This window comes from Phyllostomus discolor, chromosome 7 (genome assembly GCF_004126475.2).
Source record: "Phyllostomus discolor isolate MPI-MPIP mPhyDis1 chromosome 7, mPhyDis1.pri.v3, whole genome shotgun sequence".
In the NCBI taxonomy this organism is placed as follows: domain Eukaryota; kingdom Metazoa; phylum Chordata; class Mammalia; order Chiroptera; family Phyllostomidae; genus Phyllostomus; species Phyllostomus discolor.
The window spans coordinates 118,839,839-118,856,889 of NC_040909.2; the positions used below are offsets into that span (position 1 = coordinate 118,839,839).

At 36.7% G+C, this 17,051-nt stretch overlaps 1 protein-coding gene across 3 annotated transcripts in view; it reads right to left on the reverse strand.

Annotated features, from left to right (window-relative positions):
- NUDCD1 (NudC domain containing 1) overlaps positions 1 to 17,051 on the reverse strand; it is a 55,911-nt gene that overhangs the window by 5,288 nt on the left and 33,572 nt on the right. For all 3 annotated transcript variants that reach the window (XM_036031358.1, XM_036031359.1, XM_028534007.2), the window contains exons 7-8: positions 13,854 to 13,998; positions 10,966 to 11,091 (exon numbers count right to left, since the gene is read on the reverse strand). In XM_036031358.1, coding sequence (XP_035887251.1) covers positions 10,966 to 11,091; positions 13,854 to 13,998 — 271 coding nt within the window. The remainder of the gene's footprint in view (positions 1 to 10,965; positions 11,092 to 13,853; positions 13,999 to 17,051) is intronic.

Here is a 17,051-nt window from a genome sequence, read left to right on the forward strand (position 1 = left end):
TTGGCTGATGGAGTCCCATTTTCCAAGATTCAGTTCAACCACCTCTTGTTCAAGAAGCTTCCCTATTCTCACGGTTATATGAGCTGCCTGAACTCTGAGAATCCCTAGCATCATGTATACTATTCCTAACAGATTATTGATCATACAACGTTAGATTATTAATATGCATGTGTAAACTACCTGTGGCAGGCTGAATGATGTCACCCAAAGCTGTCCTCACCTTGATCCCCTGAACCCTATGAATATGTTAACTTACATGGCAAAGGGGACTCTGCAGATGTGACAAAGTGAATGATCTTGAACTGGGGAGATAACCCTGAGTTATCTGGGTGGGCTCAATATATTAGTAAGGGTTCCCGTAAGAGGGAAATGGCAGTGAGGGGTAGTCACAAAGGTGCCAGGACAGCAAAAACAGAGGGATAGGAGAGCTATGCTGTTGGCTTAGAATTTGGAAGCTGAGACCACCACTAAGGAATGCAGGCAACCTCTAGAAGCTGGAAAGGGAAAGAAAATGGACTCTCCCCTTAGAGCCTCCAGAAGGAATGTAGCCCCAAATATCCATTCTAGTGACCCCTGAGCTCTACAACTTGAATGCTTCTGACTCCTGGAACTTAAGAGAATAAATGTGCACTTTTGATACTGCGTAACTTGTTATAGCAGCAACAGGAAACCAGTACATCACATATCTCACAAGACTATCTTGAGAACCAAAAGCTTGTCCTCTTGTCTCCATATTCTAGATAAATACTTCTGAATGAATCTTTTATGTAGGAAATTATTATTTAGAAAGACTTCCAGCAAAGCTAATCTATCTTTTCAGTTAGGAATGTTTTATTCTAGCTTACAGTTAGAATAATTGGCTGAGGATTTTGTAAAGCAACAAATCTTACGATAAAGCTACTGAAGAAATACCCACTAGAAGGTGATTAGGGTCCGCAGCTTCCATACTTAACTGAGTACATAGTTCTCAGTACCTTCTAGTTCTCACTTCAGAAAACCTTAGTTTTTCAATAATACTTCCTCATGATTTGCCAGCGCTTGAAGAAAAATGTCCAAACTGACTTGAATGGTATTTCTGCAAGCTTCTTAAAACTGACCCCAAAATACCTTCCCAATATTGGCTCCTATTACGCTTCTCAAAACCTAGCACTTAGCAAAAGTGGATCACAATTTACAAAACTGCACCCTTGCTTTCCCACTTCTTTATCTGCTGTGCCTTTTCCACTCACTTTACTTCCTCTGCCCATCACGTACTCTATGCCATACTCAAAGGCATTTTCTCCTCCAAGCAGTTTTCTCCATGAACAAAAAGAAATAATGTATCGTAACAGTTTATTTATACCTCTCCCATAGAACATGTCTCCCTGTTCCCTTTGTAGGTCTTTGAGAGTGAGGACTGTGACTATGGGTAGAATACTTAGCCCCTACTTTATTCTCCTGTAAGTACAGTAATAATAATAGTACTTATTTCACAACTGTTTTGCTGAGTAAAGGAGATATTTCAAGTACCTAAACAATGCTTGGCACTGAGAAAAAACCTTAATAAATGCAAATGTCCATTATTACCATTCTAGACATCTTCCATGCACTCTGCTTTGAATATTCCTGGCATTCCAAATCAAACAAATGAGATAAGCAACGTTAATGAGAAAAGCATACCAACTTTGATGTGATCTTCATATAGCTCATATAGCTCACTTATATAATTTTATGTCCAGGAAATGATAACAGCTATAAAAACCATAACATACCTTTACTCTGTCCTAATTCTAGCATATTTAATTTACACCCAAATTTCTAAATTCTTGCACTATTTCAAAAATAAGTACAAAAATTCATTATTTTGCTTGTCATTTTATTGTCAAATAAATTGTATTTTATGTATAGTTTCAACTATATGCCCATCACTTTCAATTTTATACTTTCCTATAAGTATATTTCGGTAAAGAGTTTGGGGATCTGCTCCCCTAAAAGTGAACAAGTTATTCTTCAAATAAGATTTGGATGCTTTCAATATATTGAAAGCCAAAGTTCTGGAAGTTTAAGAAACAAATTATAATAAACTAGTCTGATGGTAATACCTTACTGAGAGACAAAACCTTCCCTTTAATGAGAAAAACAATTTAAAATTCTTTTTTCTTTATGTATAAGAGACTGTGTACTTAGTAAGTCCTAGCCTTCCTATTCTTCATTTTAAAACCAGGTATACCATGCTGCTAAATAAAAAAGGTTATGCCACTGCAAGAAGGCTGCTAATGCTTATTAGGCTGGTCAGGAGCCATGACAGGAGAATAAGCTCACAACTCCATTCAAAGGTTGCGGGCCAAGAGTAGATAAGTGACCTGCATGTAAATACTGCTTTTAATACCCCAAAGGTATTTGGTTTCATTTTTCTCGTGGCAGTACAGGAATCTCTTGTACTATTTTATGCTCTTATACTAATTTATACTAACATCTGTATGTTAATATATTATATATTTATATATTATACTAATTTATGCTTTTTACTACTTTTTCTTGCCTTGCACACTAGCTAGGATTTCCAGCATGATGCTGAGGAATAATGAGGGCACTGCCTTCTTAGGGAAGCAACTGGTCTTTCACCATGAAGTATATTGTTAACGCTAGGTTTTTGGAGGAGAGTAACAGTTACTTTCAATTCCTACTTTGCTGAGCACTTTTATCATAAATGGAGGTTAAATTTTGTCACATTATTTTTCTGTATCTACTAGGGTGGTCAAATATCTTCTTTGTCGATCACCTGAATTACACTGATGAACATCTGAATGTTGAATCAATCTCGAATTTCCAAGATAAACTCTACTTGGTCATGATGTATTATCCTTTTTACTCACTGGATTAGATTTACTAACATTTTACTGAGAATTTTTGTGTCTGTATTCAAGAGGGATAGATACTGGTTTCTTTTTTTTTTTTGTCTCCCCATTTACTTATCTTGTCATGCCTTTGCCCTCAGGGTAATGCTGGCTTCCTAAAGTAAGGGGGAGGTGCTCTTTTCTCTTTTATTTTGGGGAATAGTCCCTGTGGAATTGTTATTGTTTCTTCGCTGGGTAGCACACACCAGTGAAGCAACCTAGATCTGGAGATTTCTTTGTCAGAAGGTTAATAAATTTAATCTCTTCACAGATACGGGACTATTAAGGTTACCCATTTCTTGTAGAGTGGACTACCATTGGATAAAATATTCTCCAGAGGAAAGTTTGAAACATGACTTTCATGTAGTCAACTGACTGTCTTTTCCTTTTCTTTGTTGAATACTTAGCAATTAAAGACTCCTGTATATTAAATCAAAGTGAAGACATTCAATAACCTTTAATCGGTGCTATTGCCAAATTAAATGGAAAAACAGTATTAAGAAAAAGGCTTTATCTATTCAGAAAAAAAGTATTTGTTAGAAGGCCAGATTGAAAATGAATGACATGAAACTTGAATTCCAAATTTATATTCTGTGCATAGGAATGCTAAAATTTACTGTTTTTAATGTGTATGAAATTCTCTGTAAGTAAAAACACCTGTGTTTCTCCTTTACGTTCACAATACTACCACACTGAAAACATTCCTGACACAGGATGTGTGGGCTGTCCACACACCAAACTTCTTTGATGCCGGCTGGATGTCCTAAAATTGAATTCAGTTCAGAAAGAATCGACCTGGAGAAAGCATCAGGTTCCACAGGTTAGGGGCTCAGTCCCACAAGATCCCCTTTCCTCAGTCACTTTAGATACCAGTTGCCTGTTTCAGTTGTCACTTGCACTCCTGACTCATTGCTATAAATCAGGGTTCTAATGATTCCCTCCTTGAGTTTGACAACTTGCTAAAATGTCTCACAGAATTCAGAGAAACACTTAACTTACATTTATTTACCAGTTTATTATAAAAGGGCATGACAGAGATGAACATCCAAATGGAAGAGATACATAGTGAGAACGAGAGAGAAAGGCACTCCGAGCTTCCATTCCCCTGCCAAGCATGCCACCCTGGTACTTCCATGTGTACAGCAACACGGAACCTCTATGAACCCTGTATTTTGGGGATTTTCATGGCAGTTTCATCACATGGGAATGATCAATCTTTAACTCAGCCAGTCCCTCTCCTCTTCCTGGAGGACGAGAGATAGAGCTGAAAGTTCCAAGCTCGGAACCATGACCTGGTCTTTCTGGGGGCCACTCCCCATTGGAAGTTATCTTGGAACCCACCAAGAGTTGCTCCATTAGAACAAAAGACACTCCTATCACCTAGGAATAAATTCTAGCAGATTGAGGAGCTCTGTGTCAGGAACCAGATCAAAGACCAAATATTAAAACAAAAGATGCTCCTAGTGCTTTTTTTGGGGGGGGGGGGGGAGAATTACAAGGGATTTTGGAGTTCTGTGCCACAACCTGGGAACAGAGACCAATATATACATATTTCCTATAATTTCATAACCACCTTCTTTAATATTCTCTTCCTGAGAATGAGGAATATGATCCCATTTTATAATAGTGAAGACTAAATTCAAGAGGTTGAGAGATTTAAGTTAAGATGCTAATAAGTGCTGGGATTTAAGTTCAATGTGCTTCCAAACCCATGTTCTATTTTTTTTTTGAAGATTTTATTTATTTATTTTTAGAGGGAAGGGGGTGAGAGAGAGAAACATCAATGTGCGAGAAAAACATTGATCAGCTGCCTCCAGCACTTAACCACTGTAACTGCATGCTCTCCAAAAGCCAATTTCATAGTGGTTACTAAGCAATCACCAGAGTATGTCCCTCACGGGGCACTATGTCAGATCGGTAATCCACATACTATAAAATATGTGTGTATTCTGCTTGGTCAGTTCAGCTGATAAGCCTTACATGTGCGGCATGTCTAAAATTGATGTTTATAAGCAAGAGCAAAGAAGTCTTATAAAATCTTGAGTTGCAATTTTGTTTGAACAGCCATCCATGAAATAAACTAAATAAATCAAAGACATTTAAACATTGACTAGAGATTGAGCATAGGAAGATGCCAGATCTGAGCTAAGTGATGTAAAATGCAATTGGGGGGAATACATTTACATTTTTACTTTACTAAAAACTGTAAGAAAGAAAATAACTATTAGTACTTAGAAAGATAAGGGAAAAACATAATGTTTTCATTCTGAAAATTATCCAGTTGGAGCTTTAGCTGTTTATATCATAATTAATATCAAATTTCAGGGAGTATTCTAATGGAGGACATATATAAAAATATAAAGGAGGGCCTATAAGACAATAGTAATATATAAATATAAAATACAAACTTCTAAGAGGAAAAACAAGAGAAGGCAGGTGAGGAGATAACGTGGTTGTACCTGATACTGGTAACTAAGGGGTGGAAGGTAACTTGTGAACAAAGGTATGAATAAAATAAGGGAACACGTAAAGAAAGACAGAACCCTTCAGGTAGACAGAATACAAATGCAAAGGCCCTAAAGGAGAAGCATGTTCAATGTGGGGAAAAGCGAGAAGCCAGAGTGGCTGAAGAGTAAGCAAGGTTGAAAATGAAAGACAATCAGGACTGGATTTTAAACTACGGGTCTCGGCACTAGTAGCAAAATCAGTTTGGTAGATCAGAAGAGAATCTTCTATTTTATTTCACTCAAGATAGTATGGAATGGAGTGCTAAGGTATGTCCTACACAATAAGGATAGTACTGCTGTGTGAAATATTTGCTTGAAATTTGTGTTTGTTGTGTTTTGATTTTAAGTATATACAGTAAGTCACAGAAAGTTTAACGGGGGTGTGAAGATCATGGATCCTGGATATTATTCTAAAAATGGCAGACAGAAAGCCACCACAGAAAGGAAAGGAAGAGAGAAATGACAAAATCTACTGAAGCCTTAGGATTACTTTAGTAACTGAAAGAGGAAGACGAGAACCGTACAGCAGAGAAACCGGGTGACACCCCAGAGCTAAACCTCACACCACAACAGTAGGGAAAAAAGTAGCAAAAACTCCCAAGTTCCTCTTAATGTGATACACTGGAAAGGAAATATTTATGTAGTGTTCCCAGCAAAAATGCAACAAGTGAACCTTGCTCTTGAGGAAATTCTGGAGACAGTCCATAAAAGGTATAGAGTCAAGTTGGTGTCACGAAGAGAGGCATCACAACTAAATGCAATATGTGACATGGGGTTAAGTCCCAAACCAGGGGAAAAAATTGTTATAAAGTACTTTATTTGAGCACTTGGTAAAATTTAAACATAGACTCTGTATTAGGTAAACTATTATATCAAAGTTAAATTTCCTGAATTGTATTGTGGCTATATTTTAAAAAACTGGGGTAAAGGGACACAGCATGTACAACTCATCCCTAAATGTTTCAGCAAAAAGGAGGTGGAAAAACAGAAAAAATAAATGTGGCAAAACTCAACATGTGCTAAAATCTAAATGAAGGATATTATTATAGACTGAGCTATATATCCCCTCAAAATCCATGTTAAAGTCCTAACCCCCAGCACCTCAGAATGTGACCATCTCTGGAGAAAGGAGCTGAAAAGAGGCCCTAAGGGTGGGTCCAAATCCAACAGCACTGATGTCCTTATAAGAGGCAATTAGGACACAGTCACATGCAGAGGAAGACCATGGAAAGACAAGGACACAACAGCCATCTACAGTCAGAGAGAGAAGCTGCAGAAGGTTCTAACCACGCTAACACCTTGGTGGCAGACTTCTAGCCTCCAGCACCAAGAGAAAACAAATTTATGTTTAATCTGCCCAGTCTATACTCCTTCTTAAGGCAGCCCAGCAGAGAAATTATTATATAGGTTCATTTCTAATATGGTCAAATTGATAGATAAATCCAAATAAACAAAAAGATTATGTATCCCAAGGAACTTAAGAATGTGAAGGGTCCTGAGACCAAAAGGCCTGAGAACCACTGGCTTATATACTTTCTAAGAGTATTTTCTTCCTCTATTATCTTCTGATCCTATCCTTAATATCTTTTGGGGAAAAAAATTAGTGTATCGAGTATATGCCTTTTCTACTAGCTTTCAAAATGACAGTACACTAAACAATTATTTCCTGTTTGTAAATCCTCTATTCAGGTATAAAAGTTGCAAATATTCTTTTCAGCTGTTTCAATCTCATATTTTAAGTAGTACATGATGATTATCATGTGATTTGAGAAACTCACTGTAATTTAAACTCAAACATCCTATCACCTTTGGCTGCCCAAGTCTGTAATCTGATCACTTATAGACCACTGCTGTCCAATAGAACAAAATGCAAAGAATGTACATACATTTTAAATTTTCTAGTAGCCATATTAAAAAGTAAAAAACAGAATTAGTTAAATAAAATTTATTCTAAAAATTAAACACATTCCAAATATTATCATCTTAACCCAAACATTCATATAAAAGTTATTATTAATATACGTTGTTCTTTTTTCAGGCTACTTCAAAATCTCGTCTATTTTACATTTACAGGACATCTCAATTCAGACAGGCCACATTTCAAATGTTCAATAGCTACTACACTGGCAGTGGCAAACACAAAGTACATCTAGTAAAGCTCTAGATAGAAGCAAAAGTAATTCATCTTCAAATGCATTTAAATTCTGATATGAGCTTTATACCCCAGTGACTCCATCTTTATAACTTTTCTTCTTCAGTTCTGATATTTAATATTTCTGTTTTATTGTGCTGCTGCATCTACTCATTTAAAACTTCACTGTCCAAATGCCAAACTCTAACCCCAAATTTACATTTCTTTCAGGGAATTTTACATTTTGAAAAATCTGTCATTTACAGTATAGAGTTCTGACCTTTTTGTTACTGTATTTCTTCCCTCAAACTATAAGGACATATATTGATTGACCTTTCCATATCCAGGTAATTTTAAATTATCCAAAGCCAGGACAAATGAAATCAAGCAAAGAGAACTCGAGGCAAACAGTGCAGAAAGAGGAACGAACGGCTGATAAAGCTCTACATGATTCCACCAGCGGACGTGGCAATCAATCTCCAGAACATTGCCGCCTCCTTCATTCCTTTCCTCCGATGGCCAGCCCACTCGTACTCTCTTGAGTACACCAAGGAACTATTTGACCAGGGAGATCTTGACTTGCATACAATGTGCAGATAAACCAAATCTGCCTTTAGAAAAAAAGATGGACTTATTACTTATTATTGGAGCTGTTCAATTTATAGCTAGCTATTCCAATTAAACTCAAACAGCAATATTTATGCAATTTTACTTCACTGAGTCTTTACCTATATTTATAAAAAAATGAAGAATAACAAAAAAATGAAAGCACTTGTAATTGTGAAAAACATCTCTGTTCGCAAATATAACACACCTGAAACACACACCAGAATCTTTAGAAGGTTCCAGGTGAAGATGGAGATACAGGAAGACCCTGAACTCTCACCTCCTCATGTGAACACACCAAATCTACAGCTACATATGGATCAATTTCCTCTTTACAACAACAAAAACCCTAAAAACTAGCTGAGCAACTCCTACACACCAGGGGAACTAGAAAAAACCCACCCACTCTTGGCGCAATGACCCATAATTGGAAAGGAACTCAAAACCCTGGGCGTCTCCCTGAGGAGCAATGAATTTGAACCCCACAAATCAAGCACCATAACTTTTAAGACTTGCCTCTGAAAACGAGGCCCTACGACATCTAGCTTTCAAAGCTGAAAGGGGCTTGCATCCCCAAAACCTACAGGGCTATAGTGACCTCAGAAACGGTTCTGAAAGGGTTCTCACAGGTGGACTCACGCCTCAAAGCTCCACGCAGAGGCAGCTGACTGCAAAGCACCTAGGCTTCCTGTGAAAAGCGTATCTGTTTATCTTAAAGCACTGGCGTGAAGTGCAACCATCTAATTTTTTTCTTTTCTTATTGAATTTATTTTTTTATTGTATTTTTTCCCATTACTGTGTAATCCCCTTATCCCCAACCCCGGCCCCTGTAATCACCACACTGTTGTTTGTGTCCGTGAGTCCTTTTTCTTTTTTGCTCATTATTTAATACACATGTAAAACACTTGCCAGACAAAAAAAGCTGAAGGAGTTCATCACCACCTGAGTAGTCTTACAAGAAATGTTAAATCTAAGTTTAAATCTCACCAATAAAGGTAAACATATAGTAACTTTCAGAATAATCTAAGGTTATAAAGGTGGTGGGTTAATCATTTATAAAGCTAGTATAAAAATTAAAAATAAAAAGTGGTAAAAATAATTATAACTGCAATAATTTAAGGGATTCGTGAGACAAAACGATGTAAATTGTGATATCAAAACCAAAGGTGAGTGGTAGGAAAGAGAGAAGTGCAGGTATAGAAATTCTAAGAGTAAAGTTTTAATTTTGGGACTTTAATGACACTTTGCCTAGAGGCTGGTCTTCTGCCATTCCAACTCAGTTGTTTAAGTAGGTATATACTCTAAAAGTGCTCATTTTTATAATTCCTTTGAGTACTCTAATAAGCAGCCATCAGTTAAAGAAAGTTAAGTATCCAAAAAAGACCAGGAAAGGTTGGTGAGTGAGAGGAACAGGTAACTCTCTTAAATGGAGTTCCCAGGACACTTTGGACTTGGGGTCTATACATTTTTGATGGACTATACTTTCACCTCAACCTCTGCAAGACAAAGAAACACATGAGGCCAAACCTGGCATTTTAAAGCATTTTCTTGACCTATATCAAAGACTGAGAGGTCTAAAAATAAAATAACAAAAGACCAAATTGTTCTCTTTTCTTTTTTTTTTTTAAGATTTTATTTATTTTTAGAGAGGGAAGGGAGGGAGGGGGGAGAGAGAGAGAGAGAGAGAGAGAGAGAGAGAGAGAGAGAGAGAGAGAGAGGGAGAGAAACATCAATGTGCGGTTGCTGGGGGTTATGGCCTGCAACCGAGGCATGTACCCTGGCTGGGAATCGAACCTGGGACACTTTGGTTCCCAGCCCGCGCTCAATCCACCGAGCTACGCCAGCCAGAAATTGTTCTCTTTTCTATTGCTTTTGCTTGGACTGTGACTCCTACAGCAAAACATTTCTGATTTTAGTAATAAGGCTAAATTAATTTCTGCATGCAAAGCTCTAAATTAGCCACTGATTTACTATGAAGACCCTTTTCACATAAACAACTCTATGAACATGCCTGTAGTTATATTGTATTAAGTAATGATTAATGATTCACCTAAGCAAATATATTTAAAAAGTTCTGAATTTTAAAAAAATCTACATCTACAAAGCTGAGGACCACACCCTGGGAAATGGGAATTACACCAAGCCAGTATAGACGGCATTCTTCAGTGCCTAGATGCACAACTCTCAAAGCTTTTGAACAGAATGCAGATTTGAGAGGAAAAAATGAACCAATTTCTATATTTGTGTCATACCAGAGAGGGGAAAAAACCCAAATGAATTAAGGAGTCAAATAAAAATTCCAAAACAGAGAAAAAAAAACAGGAAACAATTCCATCAGTTGATATAGAAGGGTTTACTAAGTTTATAATAGGTTACACAAATCAATGAGAAATACTAAAACAAGTTAAAAAATTCTTCACAAAGAAGAAATAGAAATAATATATGAAACAGTCAACAGTAAAAAAAAAACAACAAAAAACAAAAAACAAGACAGCAATTAGTAAAGATCAAACAAAAAAAACTGAAGAGGAAAGTAAAAATGCACTAACAGGTAATAACTGCAAACACTCCTAATGAGAATATAGAGTGTCATGACTTAGTCTATGTCTTACTAATCTGACTTCTGTCTTCTGTAACTCTATTAGACAAATCCCCCCAATGACAGAACAAGCTCCATGGAAAAAGGGAATTAAACTGGGGATGGTGCTATGAAAAGTTGCCCCTTTATGACCGATAATTAAGACATCTTTGCAAAATATATATATTTGTTCAATCAATTATCATTTCATCTAAGTAACTTCTATTTCTTCAAAAATTTTTAGGAAAAGCATCATCAAGAACTTACCACGTGAGTAGTTTTTAGTGTATTGCCATCGAATCTGCATAAACTGGAACTCTCTTCAAAGAAAATGTCACATTCTTCTAATTCTTGAGCATTACAAGGAGGTTTTCCTTTATCTGGATTTGGATTCTTAGACCAGAAAATAAAATAACTATATAAGCAAACAATAAGAGAATGTATTTCTTCATACTTAAAAATATTAATACCACAGCAATAATTAAAAACTGATTTCCAAGCTGAATTGAAAAAGACAGGTGGGAAGCAGCAGATAAGGGACTGAAAAGCTGAGTTTTGATATGAACAAGGTGCTTGGGAGACAAAATTGGGAATATCATGGCCCACACAGGCGGAGAAGCCCTTGGTAAACAACCCAGACTTTCAACCGAGATTCATGAAAGTTCTGCCGTATGAGTAAGAATAAACAAGGAATAAATATCAACCATGTAAAAAACTGAAATCCAGCATCAAACCAGATCACTCCCCAATGGGGTTAAGACAGACTGACAATTTGGGGGATGCAGTTAAAGTAGTGTATAGAGCATTAAATCCTTTCATGCCAGAAAACATAAAAAATCAATCATCTAAGCTTTTACTTAACCAAAAGGGAAGGGGGGACACAAACAGATCCAGAGCCAGAGTAAGCAAAACGGAGAAAAAAATGTAATAACAGAAATGAATAATACTGAAAACTGAAAAAAAATCAATGAAAATAAACACCCAAAATAATCCTGTATCTATTAAAGAAATTAAATTTATGGCTTAAAAAAAAAAAAGAAAACCTCTACTCTAGATATTTCACTGGAAATTCTATCAAACATTTAAAGAAGAGATAATGCCAATGCTACACAATTTCTTCCAGAAATAGAACAAGAAAAAACAACAACACCTCAGTACTCATTTTATGAAGTCTGAATTATCCAGATACCAACACTGGATTAAAAAAAAAAACACACACACACAAAAAAACAAACAGTAAAAAGGCAAAACAAAACAAAAAACTACCAACAATATTTCTCACAAACATAGATGCAAAACTCCTCAATAACATATTAGCAAGCCAAAACCAGTAATACGTAAAAAAGGATAATATATGATAACCAAGCAGGGTTTATCCTGCAAGTAAAAAGAATGCATTTAACAAAATTCTACAGCTTTTCATGATAAAAACTATCAATATATTGGGAATAAAGGAAATTTGCTCAATTGTGATGAAAAGAATCACCATATTTAATGGTGAAATATTCAATTCTTTTTTCCAAATAAGAGTAAGGTGAGGATGTCTATTTTCACTCTTCACCATTTCTGTGTTACGGTGGAGCAGAGGTTCTAACCATGCAGTAAGGCAAGAAAAAGTATAAAGATTTGAAAAACACAAAACTGACTTCAGTTGCAGGTGACAAGAGTCTACATTCATTTTCCCCCCTAAATGTAATAAGGAACGCACTGGGATTCAGGCGTAAATTACTTATTCACATATAACCATACTCCTTGGAAATCGTCAAGTGTGAAGAGGCAGCAGTAATTACCTACACCCTCAAAACTGGCCCCCGTGACCATCACTACCATATCCCAGAGCCCTATCGCAGTAAATACGTGCTGAATGCGCGAACACAGGGCAATGGAGTCTTCATGGCTTATTGCACCAGGTCTGTGAAATCAGTTTTATAGTCTCATTTATGAGCTCCAGTGATTCCTGAAATGTTTAATCACTGCTGGCAAACATGGAACTTGGTGTCCTCCATTTTGGCTTATGTTTTCTTTTGACAGAGATATTTACTTTAAATATTCTAATCTTTCCTTTTTACCTTAGGATGTAACTAACTATATAGTATAAATATCTCTTCATATAGTTTTCTTCATCACTGTAATTTCAGATGGCAGTAAGTATACTGTCATCATTATGAATTGTCAACTAAAGCTAATCATACTGTATATTATATATACACCCTGGTGATATCGTAAGATCACCTAGAAAATTTCAGTGACGATAAGTAGGTTATTAGCAAGGTAGACAGTAAAATCATGATTTTTATTCCTGTCAGCACTGGTCAGTCTATTCTTCTAAAGGAGAATATATATGTCTACACACACACACACACACACACACACACACACACAATGGCCATCCCATAAGATTATAATGGGGGCTGAAAAACTGCTCTCGCCTAGTGATGTCGCAGCTGTCACAGGCTGCAGTGGAAGGCATCACTCGGGATTTCTGTGGTGATGCTGGTGTAAACACACCTCCCGTGCTGCCAGATGTATAAAAGTACAGCACATGCAATTAGGTACGCTTGATACATGACTGTTACAGGACTGTTATTGGTTTATGAGTTTACTATACTTTTAACTATTTTAGATTGTACTATTTCTACTTATAAAGAGTTTGCTATAGAACAGTATGCCATATTAAGCCAGCAGCAGCCTCATACATCTCATTCTTATCATGTCTCTTCATTCCATCATTTTCTCTTGTGCTTGACTTAATCTGGTGTTGACATGTACAGTAACAGACTGCAGAGGCTTGCAGCCTAGGAACAAGAGGCTGTGCCATCCAGGTTTGTGTGGGTGCACTCCATGATGTTTGCACAATGACAAAACTGTCTAATGAGGCATTTCTCAGAACGTATCTCTGTCGTTAAGCATGCACGATTGTGTACGTGGACAGAGATACACGCACACATGTACATCTACCCTACACAACATGCCCCCCTATATATGTATTCAAATAGTGTAAGGATGGATACTAGAATTTTAAGCCATATTGAAACACGGGTCAGTAATACTTAATCTGTTTTTTATTTTAGAAAAGCAAAATAATGTTTCAAAATATGGCATAATCCTCATATTTCTGATCTTTAGAAAGTCAAACTACTATTGCAATTGCTTACCAGTTCTTCAGAGGTCAAATGCATCAAGCGTTCAGCTATTGCAGCACATTGGGCTGAGTCTCTTATATATTCCCCTTGTTTATCACCCACTACTAGCTCCGGCCAGGTCAGTCCTTCATTCTTCTTAATGAAGGAAATCTCCAAGCTAGAAGTTTAAATGAGAAAAGTAATGTAATATTAAGCAACTATGTAAATTATACAACCAATAGCAAACAGAAGAATCTTCCGTAGAAATTACCTTTCAGGTGTCCGCAAGTTGTTTTACCAAATACTGTGTTCATTTTAGTTTTGTATATGATGGGAAATCTATAATCCAAGGGTAAATAATTTAGATTTAATAAACAAACAAGAAAGTACCACTGGGAATAGTTATGTCAATACTATTAGCTTGATGAGTAATTCGAAAGAGTAGGACAACCCAGAAAGTACTGTCGTTGTGCAAGTGTGCGGCGTGTTACGGAACGTAAGTAACAGGAACACAAGCAGCACAAACCTGAGGTTAAGTCGCTGGGGACGGGTGGGGGTGGGTGCAGGAAGTTACCTGGAAAGGGCCTGTAGCTAAAGGGACCTCTGTGTGTGTGGAGCCAGTTAACTTTATTTCCACAAGCTGGTAGCCATAATGTATATAATAATTATTAACGAAAGGTCAGACAATGTTAAAGCAATCCAAATGTTAATTTTTAAAATACAGATTTTAACGAAATGAAATTTTAAAAGAAATACAGAAAAGAAATGTAGGCATTAGAAAGAAATAACTTTGGTAATATAGGAAAAAAGTTAATACAGTCTCTATTTAAAAATCTAATTCTGTACAGTTAAGCTGTTAAACACAAATTCCAAATGCAATATAAAGGGCCTAGGAAGGAATCCTGAGACTGAGGCCTGACGCAGCAGTGGAGAGAGAGAGAGAGAGAGAGAGAGAGAGAAAGCGCGCGCGAGCGAGCGAGCTGAGTCAGGGCACACAGCGGACAGAGGACAGGGCGCTGCCCATGTGCCTCTGGCACAGGAAGGAAAATCCAAGTACGCTGCTCTGGGAGCAGCCCTGGCTGTAACACAGAGAAAAGCGAGGGGTGGTAGCCGTTCCACAGCAAAGCAGCCTTTTCCACGTGCCACTCTGGAGCATGCGTGCCATACTGACCCATGCCCGGGAACACAATTGCTAACCAACAACTGCAAGAACACAATAACAACTATTATCATAATTATCCAATAGAACATGCAACCTTATCAACTATTCTTTTTCAAGGTTGTTATTATCACTACCCCATGAATTAATTACAGCACTTTAAAATTTTCTGAAACTACTTATTTTAAGAGACTATACAAATTATCTTTCTTATGTAATATGAGTTCGTATCATCAGCTTTAAAAATTACCACCACAAACAATAATGCCCAGGTTTACTTATATTTTGTACAGAGAAAGCTAATTTTGATAATGATGATGATGAATAATGATAATAATAAAATAATAACAGCAATTTATATTGACCTAGTGGTTACCATATTCCAGGTGCTGTCTTAAGCACTTTACATGTTTTAACTCATTTATTGCTCACCACAACCAAAAAAGTACATACTATTAACATCGTTATGCAAGTGAGAAAAAAAACTGAGAAGTTAAGAACTCGCCAAGGTCACAAGCTAGTCAAGCAGCCTGGCTCCAAGTGCATGCTCTTCACTACTACACTCTTCTGCCTCTCTGCAAAAACTGTAGGTAAAGAACTCCTAATGAACTTCATCCAGTGACCAGAATGGATAAATACTGTACTCAGTCGGCGGCTACCTAAGAAGTTAGAAAGAGTGCATGCAATCTCAGTTGTAAAAAAATTCTGATCCATCATTAAATTTGCATAACTGCCCTTCTACATTTAAATACTATTATCAAATCTGCTATGCAAGCCACAAGGAACATAAAACCGCATACATAATAAACTGTACACTAGTTATTCTTCGAATGAGAGAAGAAACATTATCTGAAAATGAGATACAAATAATCTAATCCAGTACAGAAGATCGTGTGTTTTTAAACCAACGATCCCACCTATACATCATCGTAATGACCTTTTGTAACATAATAATCAAGCACATCAAACTTAATGGAAAAACAATGCCGGTCTATGTTCGTGTAGAAAATGCTGGAACTGTCTGCATGTGTCCAGCTATCCTCACAGACGACTGGTGAGTTACTGCTTAATGACTTACATTTCACAGTATGTTCTAGCTCATTTACCATGTTGGGGTGCTACCCTCAAATCTCTCCCCCACACACAAAGTATGTTTAAATAGAATATGAGGAAGTACAAAATATTTTAAAAGAACCTTTCAGATAACTGAGTTTTTGAAATAATATATTAAAAAGTATAACCAAGTCATCACAGTTCTCCATTAATAAATTCAGGATATCTGCTTTTAAGGCTTAAAAAAATTAAATATGTATTTCTCCCACTCCCAGAATTTAGACTCACACCAAAAACTCACACGGGTCACATAGTAGTAGTTAAGAATTATATATTAGAGTGTAACTATCTAACTTATACCCACTTCTGACCAAATCTGACCATTTTTTAAATTCAGGTTCCAAACTACTTATTAATCTGTCCCTGAATTCAGTCACTACTGGAACATGATATATAATGAAAAAGAATTAACTTTATGAATCCAAATGATTGGGGCATGAAGTACCAAGGACAACAGATCTGCAAAGAGGCATGACAGTGGGGGCGGAAGATTCTAGTTTTGTAAGACTGTTGGCCTTTGTTTACCTTTTTTTAACATACTCCTTTTACTGACGTATAATTTAGACTAAAATCACAGGTTTTAAGTGTAGGATTCATTGAGTTTTACAAATGCATACATCTGTATGACCCAAGGAAGATACTGAGCCATCCAGAAAGGTCCCCTGGTTCTTTCTCCAGGCAATCCTCTAACATCTCAGAGCAGACCACTGCTCTGATTTGAACCACCCCAGATTAGTGCTGCCAGCTCTAGAACGCTACATATGTGGAATCAAACAGTGTATATTCCTTTGTCTCTGGCTTCTTTCATTCCACCTGTTTCTGACATTCATTCATATTGTTGTGTTTATCCACAGTTCATTCTTTTTTAATTGCAAGGTAGCATTTAATGGTATGAATATACTACCACATGTGCTTACTCATTCGTTCACTTTTTCATGATCACTGAGCTGTTCCCATTT